The following is a 20419-nucleotide window of genomic DNA, read 5'->3' as shown; positions in this document are numbered from 1 at the left end:
TAAACTTATCATTTTTTCCACATTTTTGTCAGTTTTCAGAATAAAATCAATTATTAGCGTGTAGTAATAGTAAATCGTCACTCAACTAGCAAGAAATCACATTGATTGAATTGAATACTGAAAAATAGGAATTGAAAATGTGCTGAATAATATTCAAATCGAATTTTCTCAGAGTCAACGATCTGAGGATTGGCCCTTTTGAATTGTTACGCGAGATTTTGCTTTGCGTTGAGTTTTCGCAGCATCCCATCCCGAAAAAGAACGCGAAAATTTTCAGCTTGGTTCAAATATTTACGTGAGGATTTTGTCTTGCCATATTTCTCTGTAATTTTTACTGCAAATTCACTTCAAAATCATTGAAAACGATTGTTTTCAAGTGGCACTAAGTTTAAGGTATAGTTTTCCATATTTTTCTCTGGAATTGTGTTGGAATTCATCAATCAAACATTGAATACATTTCAGCTTGCCGCTATCGAAGAAAGCCCGCAACAAAAAGAAGACGAAGAACAGTAATAAGCAGCGAGTCGAGTAAAGGTCGGCAAACCGCGCAAACCAAAACACTCCCGGATGATGGTTCCCATCGGAGGTCCCGTGGGTCACGGCGGACATCCCATACACATTCCGACGCCGATTCAACAGAATGCACCTCCGCCGTCACAAAGCCAGCATGCCCCCTCCAGCCAGAATCGTCAGTCGCTTTCTGTGGTGAGTTCTGATTGCGGGATTTGAATTTATACGGATTGTATGATGTCTTTTTTCCCGCAGAAACCAAATTACACCTTGAAGTTCACCCTAGCCGGGCATACCAAAGCTGTTTCTGCCGTCAAATTCAGCCCCAATGGCGAATGGTTGGCCAGTTCCTGTAAGTTTGCGTTAGATGTTTATTTTTGGAAGAAGTTTTTTAAATCCATTTTTCGTTTCAGCGGCGGACAAGTTGATCAAAATCTGGGGAGCCTACGATGGCAAGTTTGAGAAAACCATTTCCGGACACAAGCTTGGAATCAGTGACGTGGCCTGGTCCAGCGACAGTCGGCTGCTGGTGACGGCCAGCGATGATAAGACCCTGAAGATTTGGGAACTTAGCTCGGGCAAGTGTCTGAAGACACTGAAAGGGCATACCAACTATGTGTTCTGCTGTAACTTCAACCCCCAGAGCAATTTGATTGTATCGGGATCGTTTGACGAGTCGGTGCGGATCTGGGACGTCCGGACGGGAAAGTGTCTCAAGACGCTTCCGGCACACTCCGATCCCGTTTCGGCGGTGCATTTCAATCGGGACGGATCGCTGATTGTGTCGTCCAGTTACGATGGGTTGTGTCGTATCTGGGATACGGCCAGCGGACAGTGTCTCAAGACGCTCATCGACGACGACAATCCTCCGGTGTCGTTTGTGAAGTTCTCGCCTAATGGGAAGTACATCTTGGCTGCCACGTTGGACAATACGCTGAAGCTGTGGGACTACTCGAAGGGCAAGTGTCTCAAAACGTACACCGGCCACAAGAACGAAAAGTATTGCATCTTTGCGAATTTCTCCGTCACCGGTGGAAAGGTAAGCATAGGACTGGGTCGCAGGGATCGGGGCTGGAAGCAACTGACAAATATAGGAAATTAAGAGACCTCATACCCATTGACGTAAATAAGGGAGGAGGTGTGGTCTGGCCAACTAATTTTTTTTTTTGATAAAAATAATGGCACAAATCTACCAACTGTACCAAATTGGAGCCGGCCTTCTGATATATTTTTAAAAGTTATGGATTATGGTCGGAAATCTTTTGATTCATTTGTAGTCTTAGTGTTAAGAACAAAACGAAATCTTTTTAAGTTAATATTCATAATTACAAATTTTTAAACAAAGATTCGAGATTTTAGAATCAATTAGATTCTTTTTAGTTGAAAACAATGATTAAGAATTATACAGGGCTGATCTTTTTTTAGAGACTTGGTAGCTATGTATCTATTTTCATACAAGTCACCAAAAAGTCTATCTTTAGAGGGAAGGTCTCAAAAGCCCATTTTTAAATCAAAATGGTCTCAAAAGTAACTTTTTTTACAATTTAACTTGGATCACAAGAAGGGCCTATTACACAGGTTCAACAGAAATTTCTTCTAAATTTTGATGAGGTAAAGCTTCAGAAATTGTTGGAATGATTTCTAGTGGAATACTTGAGAAATTGCTTTAGAGATTCCTCTACCGAATCTCCAGGAATTCGTATCAACTACTCTTAAAATTTTCGGGGGTAGTATTCTAGTATTTCCTCCAGAAGTTTTTGTACTTATTCTTCATCAATTGTTACTCTAAGAGATCTTCCAAGAATCCCTACAAATAGTTCTTCCAAGAAAATCCTGGTAAATCGCGAGGTTTTTGAAGTACTTTGTTCTGGTATTTTTTCTAGGAAGCCTTACAAGAATTCCTCCAAATGATTCTATGTCGATATTTCAAGTATTTCTTTCAGTAATTTTTGTATAGATTTTCTCAAGTATTCAAAAACCGTTTGTTCCAAGCATTTAATTCAGGAATTCTTCGAGGGTTTATTTAGGAAAATGTATTAAGAACACTCCAAGGAATTTCTCAATAAAGTCGACCAGCGAATCCTAATGATGTACCTCCAAAAAATTATCTAGGAATTACTTCGGCATTTCATCCAGGGATTACTCCTGCAGCTGTATCAAACATTTCTCGAGTAATTTCCTAAATAAAATTTCCATGAAGCTTCAAAATTTCATTGAAGGTTTTAAACAACATTGAACAATTATTCCAGTATTTCCTCTGCTCATTTCTACAAATCTATCCAATGTTGTTCAAGCAATTTCTTCAGAAAATTTCTCCAATAAGGCTGATACAAATATTAATTTTCTTTTATGTCCGAGATCACTTGGAAGGTACGAGGGGGGGGATAAAAATAAATAAGGAACAAAAAAATAAAAATGAAAAAAAAGTTATTTTTTCAAATTTTTATTTTTAACGGTAGTTGTTAAACTTTTTTCAATTGTCATCTGCATCATTATTTTACCTGTTTTTCGTTTTAAAAATTAAAAAAAACCTAACTGATGTCTTAAAAATGATGAATCTTTTTTTTTCTCCCCCTCAAAATTTTCGGATTTTTGAAGGGGGGGGTGACATAAAAGAAAATTAATATTTGTATCAGCCTAATTTCTAAAAAAAAAAAATCTAACAATTTCTTAAGGCCATCCCTTGAAGAATTCATGGATAACCTTGAGCATATCCTTGGGAAAGTACCTATCTAAGAATTTTAGGAAACATTCTTGAAGGAATCTCTGGAGTTATTTCTGAAGAGAAATATTGATTGAAATCTTAAAGAAAGCCTGAACAACAATTTTGGAGGAAATAGCTGGTTGAATTCTCATAGAAACGATGAAACAACTAAATAAAAAGAAAATATGGAGGTATCAAAAAAAAAAAAAAACTTGGTCGAATATCTAGAACAATTTCTTGGGTTTTCCTTAGAAAAATTGGATCCTTGGTCGAAATCTTGGATAGAAAAAATAAAACAATCCTTGGTCGCAATCTTGGATGAAGTCCGTAAAACCATCACTATATGAACTTCTGAAGAGTAATATTTGTAGGAAATTTAAGACAAGTATTTGAATTAATTTGTAAAAAAAATGAAAAAAAAACCAAAAAAATACATGCATATACATGTATTAATACTTGTCGTAATGTTACGAGGAAATAGCAGATTAGCTCTTAGAAATATCCTTAGAGCAGGGCTGGTAGCATGGTTTTTGTAGGAACTTGGACACTATTACAATGCAAGTCTCTATTTCTGATAGAAAGTATATAAAGCAGTGCGAGATTTGTGCCTTTGAAGTCTTAGTACGATCTTAGAAGTTGATTCAAAATTTTGGAAAATTTTCAATGCTGCATAACAATTTCCCTTGTACAATATACCATCAGCCAATATTGTCAACCGATAGTAGTTCGGAAAAAGTCATCAGGAAAAAAAATCCTCACGTCACGTCGAAGTCACGTGATATTCTTGACATTTAATAAAAAAATCTGGTAAAAATACTCTTCCTTTTTAACCAAAATGGTTTCTTAAGTCACTATTAGACTGGCCCTTAAACAAAAAAGTTGTAAAATTCAACGGGGCACCCCCTAGATATGAGCCTCAGGGTAAGAAAAACGCTCTCTCAAAATTTCAACTCAATTGGTTGCTCTACCAGCTGGCGCATTCGATTTGAAGTTTGTATGGGATATTCGTCTCAAATATATTGAAAATTGGTCCTATGTCACTGTTTCGTTCCGTATACTAATTGTTCGCGTTCAAATAAGCCCAGAATGACAAATACACTAGTTGATACCCTAATGAACATAATTGCAGAAGGTTGTATCTGGATTTAATCTCATTTTCATTACTCTTTCAGTTGTTGAAAGTTAGGCTTAGCTCAGCACTCCCGTACAGTCACTTTTATGCATGCGACATGTGCCTCAGCTCGCCCAGTGTCATAGGTGGCTATGATGCGCTTAGTGGTTACCTCCAAGCTATGTTGAAGACATACAAGCAGTATTGCATGATATAGGGTAAATGATGGCTTCGGCACCCTGAGGGTATTTTCGGCAGCACTAACTTATCGTCCATGTTTCAATTTATCTACGGAACAAGAGTTAACTTCACTGTATTCAACAAATTCCTTGAACTATAATCTTCCATGTAAATCACATCTTTCACAAAAATATTATATAACATGGGTTTTATCGTTAAATGAAATAAATGCTTACGAAATTATCGTCATTCGTGAGCTGCCGAATAAAACAACACAAGAACAGCATACAAAAACTCACCACTTTAAAAAGTCCAATTTTCCGCTCCAATGCCGATTTTTTCACAACAGCTACGCACCGATCACCTATGCACTATTGAACTTTTGATTTGTACATAAAGCACTCGAAAATACTTAATTTTTATGCTTTAAATCACAAATTAAAATTAATGCACTTTGATTTCCTCGGCAATCACTTTTTATTACGGGAACAGGTTGCCAGAAAACCATATTCAATTGCGGTGTATTTTTTATTCACGATTTAAATTCACAGAAAAATCGAACATGACTAATTAATTTATTGGAATAAGGCAACAAAGCATGCATTGGTAACAATTGAACCTTTTAATACTTTCTGATTTGAAGATTGTAGTGCATAATCTTCAATATACTGAGAAACTAGAGGGACGAATGACCTTCGGGTTAAAGTCCCTCTCAAACAACAACAACAACAACAACTGAGAAACATATAAAATATACGTCTTTCAATAGTTGAACTATATTGGCAACACTCCTGTTGTTTTACAGGCAATCAGAGCATGATGTTTTTGTGTCAAGTCATAAGTCAATTGATTTGCAAAGGGCCAATTCTGATTTTCGCATACACTGAGAATAATAGGAACGCAAATAAATTTTACTGGCAAAGTTTAGATTGGAATTGGAACATCGCAATTGGTATTTTTTTTATGTTACCATTCATTCTCTTGGTAATAATTTGATGATAGAGCGTTCAAGAGCAGCAACCTTCACAGACCACGACCATATCGACCCATTCAGCGGGTCAGTTCAATTCACGGTGAAATTATTTACCTTTCGAATTTAAAGAAGTTTGAAAACAAATGTGCAAGTACCGTCGTTGGGGGTGAGATTTGGCCAAAAATGCGTAAGTCCTCATTTATTTTTCAACCAGTTTCGCAATTTGATTTGATGTGTTCGGCTAAATATGAGAATACATTGCAAATTCTGAACAAATAATTGAAATTTGATTATTTTTTTTTTAAATTGGAGACGTAAAATTGGCCCAAATTCACATCTTCGAGGAAGTGACATTGGTCCAAACAAACCTTACTCAGAAAATTGAACTATCGATAAACATAGGAAACCCTTATAAAGATTCGCCACAAGAAAAAGGATTGAAATTCATAAATTTACGTTATAAAACCAAATTTGAAAACAAAAATATATTTCACGGGAACCTGGACAGGATTCAAGTTTTTCCCTCTCATTTACCATTATCACGTCTATCTTTTGATACTATGGGTAGTGATAGGGATACTATCACTTCTTGAAAAAAGATGGATACCTCTGCAAAATTTTATAGCTATCCCTATCTATCTTATCATTGATACAAAAACTGAAACCAAAATCTTGCGCATAATGGGAAAAATCTAATAGAAATAACTCAAGGTATGTTCTCATGGATATTTTCGGAACGGGCACGACGAGGAAATAACGGAAATCGATGTCCGACGCCATTTTGAAACCTAAGATGGCGGCCTCCGGTTAAGGAAAATCGTTGAAAACTCATGCAATATGGGTATTATCGAAACGGGTGCGATGAGAGGATGACGGAAATCGATGTCCGACGCCATTTTGTAATGCAAGATGGCGACCTCCGGTTGAAGAAAATCGTTGAAAACTCATGCAATATGGGTAATTTAGGAACGGGCGCGATGAGGGGATGAAGGAAATCGATGTGCGACGCCATTTTGAAATCTAAGATGGCGGGCTCCGGTTAGGTAAAATCATTGAAACCCCATGCAATATGGGTATTTTCAGCACGGGCACGATGAGGGGATGACGGAAATTGATGTCCGACGCCATTTTGAAATCCAAGATGGAGGCCTCTGGTTTGGTAAAATCATTAAAAACCCATGCAATATGAGTATTTTCAGAACGGGTAAAATGAGGGGATGACGGAAATCGATATCCGACGCCATTTTGGAATCCAAGATGGCGGTCTCCGATTAAAGAAAATCGTTGAAAACCAATGCATTATGGGGTTTCTCGAAACGGGTGCGACGAGAGGATGACGGAATTCGATGTCCGATGCCATTTTAAAATCTAAGATGGCTGCCTCCGGTTTAGGAAAATTTTTGAAAACTCATGCAAAATGTTTTTTTTTTTTTCAGAACGGGCGCGACGAGGGGATGACAGAAATCAATGTGCGACGCCATTTTGAAATCTAAGATAGAGGGCTCCGGTTTGGTAAAATCATTGAAACCCCATGTTCAGTTTTATATGATTTTACCATACCGGAAGCCGCCATCTTGGATTTCAAAATGACGTCGCACATCGATTTCCGTCATCCCCTCGTCGCGCCCGTTCCGAAAATACCCATATTGCATGGGTTTTGAGCAATTTTCCTTGACCAGAGGCCGCCAACTTGGATTTTAAAATGGCGTCGAATATCGATGTTCGTCATCCCCTCGTTGTGCTTGTTCCGAAAATACCCATATTGCATGGGTTTTCAGCAATTTTCCTTGACCGGATGCCGCCATCTTTGATTTCATGGCGACGAACATCGATTTTCGTCATTCCCTCGTCGCGCCCGTTCTGAAAGTAACCATACTGCATGGGTTCCCAACAATTCTTACACTCCTGAAGCCGCCACCTTGGATTGCTAATTATGGAATTTAGTTAATTTTCTATATCCATCGTCCAACAATTTTTATTCTATAATATTATCAATTGAAAAAGATAGAACCTCTATCATTGTTATTTGAGAGGTGTTGTACTGATAGTATCATCATCATCATGAGAATTTTTTGGGATAGGGATACTATCACTCTATCGTCTATCTCTGATAGAAACCATTCTCTCAGAGATACCATCAGGATAGTTTTGATGCCTGAATTTGGAATCGAACCTAGAACCTTGCGATCGATAGGCTCGTGCGCACTCCCCTCGTCTATCGACGCTTTGATGTGGGGTGATGCTAAAACGATACATGAAGCTTTCGTATTGCAATAATCGTTGCATCTTTCTTAAAGCAAGATGTATGAATTTCTATAGCCCAGATCGCCGCATGTAGAATTGATACGCAATAAGAACAAATCAAGAGAATCGTGTTCGACCATTCCCCTCTCCGCAACGGTCTTTGTATGAAATAATAAATTTTGTGTTTGAGCCGCAGCGTTTGAGCCTACTCCCCCTCCCCCTAGAGCGTTACGTAATTTGTGCGCCGTCCACAAATTTAGTGGCGTTGTGTATTCAATATGACTCCCAGCTATTCTATTTATAACTGCAGTTGCATGCAATGCTGTTCTCAGTGTAGTCTGTTTTTTCTGCATTGGCCCTTTCAACGGGTAGAATATAATGAGTGACGTTTAAATTCAGGCATTGTCAACAAATACGAAAAGTTACCAATACATAACCTAGTTTTTGTAAAGTTTTGGATTGCCGAAGTGAACATTTTTGTTGCCGACAATAGTAAATGCGTTGCCGATAAAAGAACAAGTGCCTCGTGACTTTGGTGAGGGAAAATAGAGGATTTAGAGAACAAAATAGTGTTTTGTGCATAATAATTACTAAATAAAGAGTGCTCAAGTGCAGTTCAGGTGTATCCTGCTAATTGTTGTGCTTCATTGTTCTGTATAATTGTGTTCTTCATAGTTCAGCTACTTAGGCTGCCGACAATACGTAAGTTCCCCTACTTCAGATGGTTAAAACACCAACTTTATTAATTTTGATCGTGGTACAATCTTCTACAATATTCTTTGCTATTATATCAAGTAGTGTTTTTGACATTCTGGGTCCAATTGAACGCGATCATCAATTTTCCTGAATCAAACAGTAGATGATGTGCTGTTGGCCATATGTTTGAGCTGAAAATCCCATATTAACTTCAATTCAAATGCGCCAGCTCATGGAACGACCAAATGAGCTGAATATTTCAGAAAGGCTTCCTCTAACCCCAAGAAATAATCCTGGGGGGTGCCCCGTGGAATCATACAACTTTATTTTTCTTCCATACTGAACTGGGCCAGTCTAGTCACTATGTATTAAATCCTGGTATAAAATTCTAGAGGCTTCAGAGAAACTTTCATAGTAATCATTCTCTTGGAATTCCTTTCCAGATTCCTTGAGGAAATGCTTCAGTTCGTCTAATCGTTGCTGTAGAGATTTCTTCTTGAGTACTTTCAGAGATTCCAACGCAGCTGTCTCCTGTAATTTACACAGGGCTTACAATTTCCCATTGATTATTTCACTGACTTCTCTTGTAGTTACTTTAGCCATGCATAAGCAAAAGCATAAGCATAGATGACCGTAGTTGCTACTCCGTGATTGACCAGAACAGTCGAAGTTGCACAGGGAATTAATGAATGGGGCTTAGGATTAGCTTACCATTCTTCAATGTGCACAAATCGAGAGCTCAAATTTAAAAGTCAATAACGGCGCCGACCACGTCCTTACGGTCAGCGGGGAAGGGAAGGAATGTTAGTGTGACTACCGTTGTTACTAGAGACCGAGATCACCTCTGCATCTCCACGGTTGTCATGGAAAGGATATTGGGTTAGTGGGATAAGGTAGAGATCTGGGAGTCACCAATGTTTGGTGATGCGATCCATGATATAATCACACCCAGGCTTGGGAACTGTGACCACTATTCACCACAGTTCATCGATTCTGCCAGTCAACCAAAACACAAAGCAGCAGCAGCATCAATACCATCAGGCGTTGCGCTGCCAACAGTTCACACACTGCTTGACTGTTTTTGTCTCTCCACTATGATCGTTTTCGAGCAGCCATCTCGAGGTGAATGATTGAAAAAAAAAGTAAAATCATTCAATCGCTAATATTCCACATGTGCTTTCAACTAATTGAAATCTATAGACGCTAATAGCAAGAGCACAATCATTTCGTTTCGATACATATAAACAAGTTCAATTTCATGCTCCCTTTATCGAGCAAAAATGCAAAACCCCGAAAACCGGAAAAATCGTGTCACCACTGTGCTCGAGTCATTTCGCATTCGAGTTTGAAAAAAACGTTGGGAAGAAGAAGATTACAGTTTTGAGGAGCCGTGACATTTTTTTTGTTTTGAACGGTCATGGTTTGCTTTGGATTTTGATGGTCGTGTAGAAAAATGTGAATGTCGAGGTGGTAAATGTTTACTACAGTACATTTCCCATCCCTGATCACGCCTAACCGCATTCGCGAAATAATTCGATAATCGCATTGTACGGCAATCAAGTGTTCGTCATTCGCCCACGCAAGAGCAAGCGACATGATCAATAGATCAAATACTTCTAACGATCCGTGGCGCTTTTTAATTTTCTAAGCGAACGACGCGCGACATGTTTGATCCTACCCTCATCGCTCGCCCCCGCAGAAGCAAGCGTCAAGGTCGAAGGATGAAACGCTACTCCTTTTAGTTACTCTAGCAAAGCGTCCAAAAACCACTATAGGTATTCTTCCAAGTAGTTTTGCTTAAGGTGAAGATATATCGAAGCCAAAGTTCAAATTTTCAAGAGCACGGATCTAGAGAACCAAACACCCGTTTGAGCTGAAAACCTAATCGATTGGTCACCACCAGCTAGTGACCAATCGATTAAGTTTTCAGCTTAAACGGATGTTTGGTTCTCCAGATCCGTGCTCTTGAAAATTTGAACTTTGGTTTCGATTCATCTTCACCTTAATCTGCGCGGCGTGTGAGTTGAGACGAGTCGAATGAGGTGACAATTGTCGACTCGTTACTGTTTGATTAACATTAGTCGTCTCACGTCACGCCGCGCAGAATAAGCACATAGGGTAGGTGTACCAGTTATGGACATAGTGGTTCCCTATTTCGCCATACGGGATAACTTGAATGTTTTCACACTTTGAAAGATTTTTTGTGTTGTAGTAGTGAGATTTAAGATATATCTTTATGTTTAAACATTCAAAAATATTTAAATTGTGAAAGTTATCGAAATTTCCCGTATGGCCAAATAGGGAACCACTATGGCCATAACTGGTACACTTTCCCTATATTCAAGAGAATTCATTGAGGATTTTCGTTAGAGGGAAATTTTCACATGATTCACATTTGCGATACAAGATGGTCGGAAAGAACTGAAGTCGAGCGCGTCTGTTCTGTACAAGATTTATTTCAGTACTGGTTCATCTGACTAAGTTTCTTTGTATGAAAGATAACGCAAATTCTGTTAATATATTTCTCTACATTGAAATCGAACGAACTGTATTTTTATTACTATGGAATCAGCTTTTTATGGAAACACTTCATGAGTATCCTAAGGAGTTCATACGCCGATTTTTACAGTTATTTTTTCAGTTCATTCACAGTTTGTCCAAAATTCCTCCAGGGACTATTTAATTAAATCCTTCAAGAGTTCTTCCAGGAATTCCTTAGTAAATTCTAAGAATTTCTCCAACAACTCATCTACGAAGTACTCCAACAGTGCTTCCAAACAATTTTCAAGTTAAGTCTCCATGGAGTCTTCAAAATTTCATTTGATGTTTCACACTAGCGCACTCATACACACATTTCTTCAGGGATTCTAGTCGATATTTTTTCCACAGAAAATCCTGCTATACATTATCCAATGATTCACATCATCATTTTTTCCAAAAATTACTTTGCAATTTATCTGGCAAATCCAAAGTTTCTCAATAGTAAGTGAGAGATCCTTGCAAGAATTCATTAGGAATTTAATTAACCCGTATCCGCCCTGTAAATGAAAAAAAAAATCAAATTGCTGCCATTTCGGCAATTTTTGACGGATTGCCATCGTTTTAGTTCGAATGGAATCGCCAGAGTGTCAAGGTTTTGAATCATCATTGGAATTGTAGGAAATGTTCGGGTAAAAATGACCCCAACTTCCTTTTCAATAAACTTTCACCCAACTTATTAGTCCAACTCAACTTTTTTTCCTTATGTTTATTTGAAAAGCACTCTGTGCTCGTGGCCACCACTGCACTGTGTTTTATTTTCTCGATTTCATGCGCTTTTTGAATAGCGCCCAAACCGTTGATTTTAGCGATATAGTTCGCTGTTCATCAAATTTACGTCGAAAGAGGCTATGACGGAATCGCTGCGCAAGAATGTGGATCCACGGCAATTCGTTTATGCGAACGGAAAAGCAGTAACGGTGAGGATGTCGACAGAGGGTGCAAATACACAATACGTCCGTGTGTTTGATTTGCCACCTGAACTGCCGGACGATAGTTTGTCGTCGGTGCTCGGACAGTTTGGTACTATTGAGTATGTGGTCCTAGAGAAGTTTCCGTCGGACCTTGGCCTCGACCACATGTACACAGGAGTGCGTGGAGTGTACATGGTCGTTAAAACGAATATTCCACCATCAATCGATGTTGGTCATAGGAAAGGGAGGATTTTCTATGAAGGTCTGAAGGACAAGTGTTTCCTGTGTCGAGAATTGGGACACCGCAGGGACTCTTGCCCATAACGGCAAAGCCGAAACAACAAGGATAAGAGGAAACATGGAAATTCTGGAACTTGTTCATATGCTGACGTTGTGTCTGGAGAAGCAAGTACATCAAAAGCATTGGAGATGTCGGAAGCATTGGAGGAGGACATAATCGAAGTACTTGAAGAAGAGGAAGAAGACGAAGAGTACATCGACCAATCCACGGAAGAATTAGAAACGGAACAGATAGAGCAATCCGTATGTGACACAGGAGCTGATTCGGAAAAAGAGCGCCGGCGGAAAGAAAGTATGGAAAAACTGGGAGAAGTGGCCAAAGCAATCCACGAGGCGATGCTGAACTCAAAAGCAACCCAACGGCGGGCCGAGTTTGCGGCTTCACGTTCTGGTTCGGGTTCCAGTACAGGTGCCGGGCCAAAAACCAAGGTCGCTCGCAAGACCCGCTATTGATAATTTAGTATGATTTTTTTAGAATAACAAATTGTTCTGTAAGATATTCGGCTCCGTAGAGTTTTTAGAAAACAAATGAGCCTACCAAATAAATGAATTGAAAAAAAAAGAAGACATGAAAAATGTTAAAATCGTGTGGCAGGTTCGATTATACTCTATGCCAAGGGAAGTCAAAGAAATTTCCATTACGAAAAGATCCTGGAACGACCGGGAATTGAACCCAGACACCTTCAGCATGGCTTTGCTTTGTAGCCGCTGACTCTAACCACTCGGCTAAGGAAGACCCTTAGCAGTCTATATGGTAGCCAAAACAGAGTTTTGTCTTTTAATCCGACGATTTCGGTTATTATTTAACCTTTTTCAAATAATAACCGAAACCGTCGGATTAAAAGACAAAACCCTGTTTTGGCTACCATATTATAGACTGCTAAGGCCTAGAATATCCGTTCTTTTCGCCACTGACAGTCGTGATGGAATTCCAAATTTTTTGAATAAGTATGTCTCGAAAGAACAGTTTAATTATTAAAAAAAAACTGATTTAAACATTAGCAGCACTAACTCCAACAATTTTGTCGGCGGTATAACTATAAAGAACAGCCTTCAATTTAAAGAAGGGATAATCTCTGATGAAAAATTTGCCAATGTGTACAACCAAACTCAAAATATGAGAAGCAGTTACAGCTTCGCTCATATTCTTGGCATTACGTCCCAACCCAAGCTCTTGACTTAGTGTTCTAGGAGCACTTCCACCATTATTAATCAAATGTTTGCTATGCCAAAGTGGCCAGTTAGCATTCCAATTTGTGCACGATACATGAGCACGTTTATACTTCATGGCCTAGGATCCTCGATCGATTTGAAACCGAACTAAAATACCTTCAGAATGGCTTTGCTCTAAGGTCACAGACAAGGATGGAAAAAAATATCCTCTAGCGACTAACAACATAGTATTTGAATGGTCTAAGAGGGCCGTTGCTCTTGCAGAAGCATGATTCGAACAGCTCATCACGCGTGCATAGTAAGGATAAATGGAGCATCCACTGAGAAAAATCTACACGTCAAGGTCGTGTGTTTTACTTATAGATTTGCGCAAAGAGGAAAACCACATGATTTGAGTGTGGTAGCCATATGGATTTCATCATTGATTTCACGGTATAATAGCATGTGTATCAACATTAGGTTGTCATGTGAAACAAACATGAATTTCCAAAAATTAAATCATGAAAACCAACTGATTTGCTTATTGAATTCGAAATGTAGTACCAAAGTCATGTGTGATAGAACATAAATGTCATGGGACTGAAAGAAGAAATTTGGTAGAAAAACTTTTGCTCACCAAAATATGGATCCGAGGCTCCTCTGCTTGTCGCAAGCTCTCTTGATTTTTTTTTCAAACCCGTGAGCCAGCAACAAGCGGGGCGCCGCAAATCCATAATTTGGGAAGCCAGGGATAAGCATATTCCATTTTTTCGAAACTGAAAGCCAGGAAAATCTGTTAGTGGAATCCGATTTTTCTACTAAACTATACATTATAATCAATGTTTTCTTATAGAAAGATAGAATTCTCGTATATCGGTCAACTTCACTAATAAAAGAAAAATCGAATTCACAAATTTTCATCTAACACTTTCAGCTTCAAAATTTGCTTCTTCTCTTTGGAAGCATGATGATGACTGTCGTTCGACACGAGGTCCAACCGCAATTCAGTTCACTATGCATCTCATGGGTTGATCACAAACAATTTAGAAGCTTTGAACATGGAAATCGCTAGCATAGCTCATGGATTTCATCATAACAATCTCATTGCGCATATCAATGAATCGACCAACTTGAGCATGATGATTATGACACAAGATAACCATAAGCAAAACACACTGAATCCGTGTTGCAGTGATGATCTATGCGTCCATAGGTTGACACATACGAATCTGAAGAGAAAGCTTCGGGAACTTAGGTGGAAAAAATATGGAATCCCTGTTGTCGGTTGATGAATCAATCCATAAAGCAAAACACAGGAATTTAATGTGTAACACACACGAAGGTTGCAAGAAAATCATAGCAAATCGATATGGACGTTCATGAATCGATCCATAATTTTAAACACACAGATCGAGCGTGTGGATTTTTATCAGTGTCTGATGCACTGCTTGTCGCGGGACAAACCGTTTGTCGGATGTTGTTACAAGTTGCGATTAACATGAATCAGAACGCGTTCACGGCATAATTTTTCACTCAGACCATACCCGATTGACATTCGAATCTTAATGACATACCACAAGGTAGATCGCGGAATAAAAACGTAAAAATCCCCCAAAAGTTGTGACTTTGGTTTGCGAACAATTGATCGTTAGCACACATGCCGAGCGATTCATTTTTCGCAGAGCGGAGTTTGTTGTTAGGACTTGACGGCTAATGGTTAATTGTTGTTGCTATGATCGCACGATAAAGAACAACCGCGATGCATCATTTATTTTGTCATGATCACTAGATTTCCATCCTTGGTCACAGAAGTTACCACAAAGCTAATGAAGGCAATTGCTAGCATTTTCTTGCTAATCATTTAATCAAGTTTTGTCTAGAAATTGACCTCAAAGGATTGACAACTATGGGAAGACTGCAAGGCAATCGTATTTCAAAAGACACATTGGGAATTATGCCTAATGTCCATTATGCCAAACATCCATTATGCCAGACGTACATTATGCCTATCGTATTTATGCCTAACGGCGTGCACCCTCTTTACCGATACTGATCTATTTTCAGCTAATATATATTTACATCTACTTTCACTCTCTTCCAGTGCTGTTAAATGTCAAAATTTTGGAAAAAAAAAAATGCGTTTAGCGCTTTCCCATGCGGAATTCAGCATCAGCAATCATGATCAACCAATAGTAATTCGAAAATGGTCACCAGGAAAAACATTTTCCGATGACTTTTTCCACGGGGAAGATATTAGCGATATTCAAGTCAAAGTCACGTGATATTCATGACACTTAACAGCACTGCTCTCTTCTACTCCTTTACACTCACACCGAGCAGGTAGGAGAATGCTCTGCTGTTAGTCCAATCTAGTAATCCTTTATAGAGCTTAGTGACATTTGAACACACGTAGACTAGCATACGCTCGTCATACACAGTTTGTTTTTGTTTTCCTCAAAGAAACTTGCACACGCTTTCCAGACTCATCAAAATGCATATGGAAATATTACCTAATTTGAAAAATTTACACCCGGATTCTGGGTGTTTTTCGAGACAGAGTGCATATTGTTTTCCTCTAAGGTTCACAACTACATCTACACTAGGGCACCCATACCATTGGGCGTGATAACCACTATAAGAGAGATTTGCGGAAGCTGACATTTCTGTCAAAGTGTGAGCCAATCGAGCACCGAGAGCTGTCAAAGTGTGAGCCAAACGAACATCAGTTATGTTTGTTTTGAACTTTTCTTGAGGAGTAATGTAATCCTTTGAAATTATAATCATTTTGCATGAAGCAAAAAACTGAAATGATTTTTCTTTTTAAATTTTTTGTCAATGCGATGTTTAGTTGTTGATTTTTTTCGGCTGTTTATTAATTTGGATATGTAGCTCAAAAATCTATAACGAAGCAATGAGGAAGTCATGTCCGTGTTACAATATTATTCTCGACGCCGAGCAAAATCAGCACTGCTGGTCTGTTGCTAAATCATTCTATTTTACTTCCGCTTATCCCTCTATAAAGGATCACTAGTCCAATCAATTTCCAGGAACTTCCTCATTTGGCGTTTCCCTGGAGACATTCTTGGGAGAACGCCTGGAAAAAATGAAGACTTAGGTATTTGAGAAAATCTCAAAGAATTATTGTAGGAATTTATGTAGAAATCTTAGAAGCAATCTCTGGACCAATAGGGTCCTAAAACCCTTTACATGTTTACTCAATATTTTTTTAATGTTTTCCGTTGATTTAAGTCCAAAAAACATGTTTCATGTTTCTTTAGATTTTGTCACACCCCTTGGCTTAAACTCAAGTTTTGGGTATATTTTGTTTTCCGTGTCCCTTCCGAAATGTCAGATAGGAACAACCCCAGTGTTAAAACTAAAACCCCTAAGCGAACGTCAAACATGATCAAGAGTGTCAAGGTTCATTTCTCGCATAACTTATGATCTCGCCCTAAAAGCCATTGGTAGCCATGTGTGTAGCTTGTTGTTTCTGTTGAAGTTTAAACATGATATAGTCGTTATTTGAGCGGGAAAATTGCTAAAGTAATTGCAGTAACATGGCTGTTCGTGTTATTCAATAAAAACAAGATTTCATTTAAAATTTTAGCACCCAATTGCTGAATGTATCCTTAGAGAAATCCCTAGTTGAGATCTTTTATAAATCCTAATAGACATTTCAAGCGTGTGCTTGAATAAGGGCGTAAGTCGCATGATCGATTTCTCTTCATCGATCCTCTCTTCTGCGAATAAAGGTGACAAGACGCAAGTTTGTCAGTATTTTTTCAACTCAGGACGTAAGATTGCATTGCTGCCAAGCGGTCTGAAGTGGAAAAATGCTAACAAACCCGCATCTTATCACTTTTATTCACAGAAGAGAGGATCGATGAAGAGAAATCGATCATGCGACTTACGCCCTTATTCTAGCACACGCTTGATTTGTGGAAGCATTTCTGGAGAAGTTATTGATTTAATTTTAGAAAATGTTCTGACCGGGAACCTTGGATTGTGCCATAAAGAAAACGATGAATGAATCACTGGATCAAATACTAGATGAGTTAGGATTTTTTTGAAAAGTTTCTCAAAGAGGAGTTCTGGAGAAATTCTAATCATATCTGAAAAAAAAAAAAACCATTTGTGCAAATAGCTGAATTTTATTCCAATGAAATTCCTTGAGACAACCCTAATAAAAACACATACACTAACACGAGCAGTTTTATTTGACGAAATTCTAAAAAAAAGTCTTAAATCATAGAGAAATGTCTGCCCTGATGCGATGAAGAATCAAACTCTTCTCTCCTGGCTCCTATTAGGGTTCGTTTAAGTTCCTGTTAGGTCTCTTTAATTTTCAAGGCACTACCATCACTGCAATAGAGACGTTTTAGAGACCTTAACTACAATAGTGACCAAGTCTCCAATAAGAGACATCCTATCAGCCCTGCCGGGATGAAACAGTTTACTAATCTTTGCCCCTTCACTTTCCTTTCCAGTGGATCGTTTCCGGCAGTGAGGACAACATGGTGTACATCTGGAACCTGCAGAGCAAGGAAATCGTTCAGTGTTTGCAGGGCCACACGGATACCGTTCTCTGCACGGCATGTCACCCGACCGAGAACATCATCGCCTCGGCGGCGCTCGAAAACGACAAGACGATAAAACTGTGGAAGAGCGACACATAAAATTGGGCCCGCAGATAGTTGGCCGGGGGCTCGGCAAGGTCTCAGTGGAGCAATAGCTTTACTGCCACTTCCACAACCAACTATCCAGCATGGTTCTGAAAAATGATCCGGCTCGGGAAAGCTACTGAATTCGATGATTTAACATGAGTCGTAGATATAAGAGGACACAACTTTAACTTCTTAACGGTGTAATTTTACATTTATATCGATGGTAAAGTACGATTGTAGTCGATAAGACGTTTGAAATTGTAAGTGTAAGTGAAATAAAAACTTGAATGAACTTAAATGTGCTTTATTCTCAATACCTATTTCAATTCAGATTTTATTGAATGTGTGTACTCAAAAATCCTTAATATTTCGGCATATACGATAAAATATGACTCCACGCACAGAAGATAACATAAATAAAACAAGTTAAGATGGAATGAGGTTTTTCTCATCGATTTGGAGCTTTTCCATCATCTTGCTGAGCTCCAAAATTTGATTCATCGTTGACGCACTAAAATACAGTAACGAATATAATAGCTTGATTAGCATTAATTCAAATGGAAACTTACTCTCTGGGCTCATCGAACAAGACCTTAATTTTGTCCTTCAATTTCGCACTTTCCTCCTTGACGTTAACCTTCAGTTTGTTCGATTGTCCAGTTTTCATGGTCTCCCGATAAAAGTGATCGTACGCAATTTCTATAAAGAAATAAATCTGAACCATTCCACCACAATCTCGAAATATCCTTCCACACTTACCCATCGGTACAATCTCATCCTTATGCTCCACGTGACCATCCGAATACCAGCAATCTACGCAAACACATTCCTCACAGTGCAAGCAAACCAGCAACAATTGTTGACATCCATGCACTTCGCAGCGATTCCGGTTCTGTTCCGCCAGCAGACGTGCCACCGCCTCATGCAACTGATCAATCAGATAGAACCGGACCAGCCGATTCTTTTCAATGTGGGCCCGGCAGTAAGGGCAGCTGCTTTCCTTCAGAAGCCACCGGTCGATGCATTCCCGACAAAAGGGCTGCGAACATTCCACACAAATGTGACACTCGCGAAGGCCGTGGAAGCAAATGCAGCACTCCAACAGGATGGAGAGTCTGGAGTCCTCCTGCAGCAGTTTATCTTGATCTCGGTTGGACATGGTCAGTCGTAACGGAAACGGAATTACTTTGGGATGATATTTTAGGGGTTTCTTGAATTGCGGGAATCACGCGCGACCACAACACCGAGAAGTGTTTTGAATTTTCTCAGCTCAGTCGGTATTGCAGTTTGGGGCCGTTCACAAAGTATGGTACCGAAGGTCATAAAGCCCCACACGCACGCTAACTCAAAAGTACCCTTTAAATGGGTTCCAAATACCCATTTTTATAAGCAGTACTGAGTTGTCAGAAAAAGGGTATTTTTTAAATGTCATAAAAAGGGTACTTTAGCCCCATAATGAAGCTTCCAATCGATTGAAAATAATGGGTAGATACTACGCATGGCATTCTGAAGAGCTGCTCCGCCATTTTTCATTTGCTGTTGCGGTTCTGTTTGTTTTAAGTAAAATAAATAACTTTTTTGGTGCGGGAATTATCTGTACTATTGTTATCTGGATTGTATAATGCTATTTGAAGAGCTACTGGCAATCATATTCCAAAATATCTACTAAGGTAAGTGCTATCCGACGCTGTTTATGTTTGGGTTACAAGTTCTTTAGTTTCACCGTTTTTATTTTACAGACTCCGGATACGGATGAGGCGGATGTGGCACAATAATTTCCAGAGCCGAATTCCCTGATTTCCAATATACTGGGATGGAGTACCGAGAGACAGAGTATCCGGAAAGTGTTCCATATAAAGAGTCATCAATGGTCCAGTGGTTGATCCCCAGTGGTTATTTTAGATAACCCGTTGAAGCATCTACGATCCGCATTCTATAATTAAAATTGTATATAATTGTGATAAAGTGCGACTATAAGATGTTACATAAAAATATTGAAATTTTAATTTGTTGTATTCTTTTCCATATACATTTTTTTTTCAAATTTTCGAGGTTGATCAACCGAATCCAGAGCGGGATCTACAAAAAATGAGGTTATTTTACCCATTATTCCAAAACCAATCAAGAGGTAAAAATACCCATGTTTTGAAGTTCATGTCTAATACCCTTTAATGAGTAAATCGCCTTTACTCATTTAATGGGTTAAGCCACTTTAGTTGGAAATGGGTACGAAAGTACCCATTAATGGGTACTTCCGAGTTAGCGTGCGGTGGTTTGCGAATACCCTTTAAAGGGTAAAAAAATATACATTTTCAAATAGCAATCATTTCTGTCATAAAATGGGGAATTTCACAATCATGAAAAGGGTAAAAATATACTCCTTTTTTGAACTTGCACACAGTGCAAAAACGGGTAAATTTTTACTCATTAATG

General features: G+C 38.8%; 2 protein-coding genes across 2 annotated transcripts; one reads left to right on the top strand and one right to left on the bottom strand.

The window, feature by feature from the left end:
- The first annotated feature begins 215 nt into the window (after positions 1-215).
- On the top strand, positions 216-18278 carry LOC5580266 (WD repeat-containing protein 5). The gene is made up of 5 exons (XM_001662843.2): positions 216-393; positions 463-705; positions 766-862; positions 924-1549; positions 17810-18278. Exons 2-5 carry the CDS (start codon positions 568-570, stop codon positions 17996-17998), a joined length of 1050 nt encoding a protein of 349 aa, XP_001662893.1. The 5' UTR covers positions 216-393; positions 463-567; the 3' UTR covers positions 17999-18278.
- LOC5580267 (E3 ubiquitin-protein ligase TRIM39) lies at positions 18275-19281 on the bottom strand. Its single transcript, XM_001662842.2, has 3 exons — positions 18746-19281; positions 18556-18685; positions 18275-18497 (listed from the first exon to the last, which is right to left on the bottom strand). Exons 1-3 carry the CDS (start codon positions 19143-19145, stop codon positions 18413-18415), a joined length of 615 nt encoding a protein of 204 aa, XP_001662892.1. The 5' UTR covers positions 19146-19281; the 3' UTR covers positions 18275-18412.
- Between the last annotated feature and the right edge of the window lie 1138 nt (positions 19282-20419).

This window comes from Aedes aegypti, chromosome 3 (assembly GCF_002204515.2).
Source record: "Aedes aegypti strain LVP_AGWG chromosome 3, AaegL5.0 Primary Assembly, whole genome shotgun sequence".
Taxonomy (NCBI): domain Eukaryota; kingdom Metazoa; phylum Arthropoda; class Insecta; order Diptera; family Culicidae; genus Aedes; species Aedes aegypti.
The sequence above is the reverse complement of the archived record's forward strand: the minus strand, read 5'-3'. Positions and strand labels throughout refer to the sequence as shown.

Excerpts from the sequence above, each read along its gene's own strand:
- LOC5580266 (XM_001662843.2), top strand. The coding sequence starts at position 568 with ATGATGGTTCCCATCGGAGGTCCCGTGGGTCACGGCGGACATCCCATA. Across the intron at positions 706-765 it reads ATCGTCAGTCGCTTTCTGTG|AAACCAAATTACACCTTGAA; the intron begins GTGAGTTCTGAT and ends TTTTTCCCGCAG. Across the intron at positions 1,550-17,809 it reads TCTCCGTCACCGGTGGAAAG|TGGATCGTTTCCGGCAGTGA; the intron begins GTAAGCATAGGA and ends TTTCCTTTCCAG.
- LOC5580267 (XM_001662842.2), bottom strand. The coding sequence starts at position 19,145 with ATGTCCAACCGAGATCAAGATAAACTGCTGCAGGAGGACTCCAGACTC. Across the intron at positions 18,686-18,745 it reads GGATGAGATTGTACCGATGG|AAATTGCGTACGATCACTTT; the intron begins GTAAGTGTGGAA and ends ATTTCTTTATAG. Across the intron at positions 18,498-18,555 it reads TTGTTCGATGAGCCCAGAGA|TGCGTCAACGATGAATCAAA; the intron begins GTAAGTTTCCAT and ends ACTGTATTTTAG.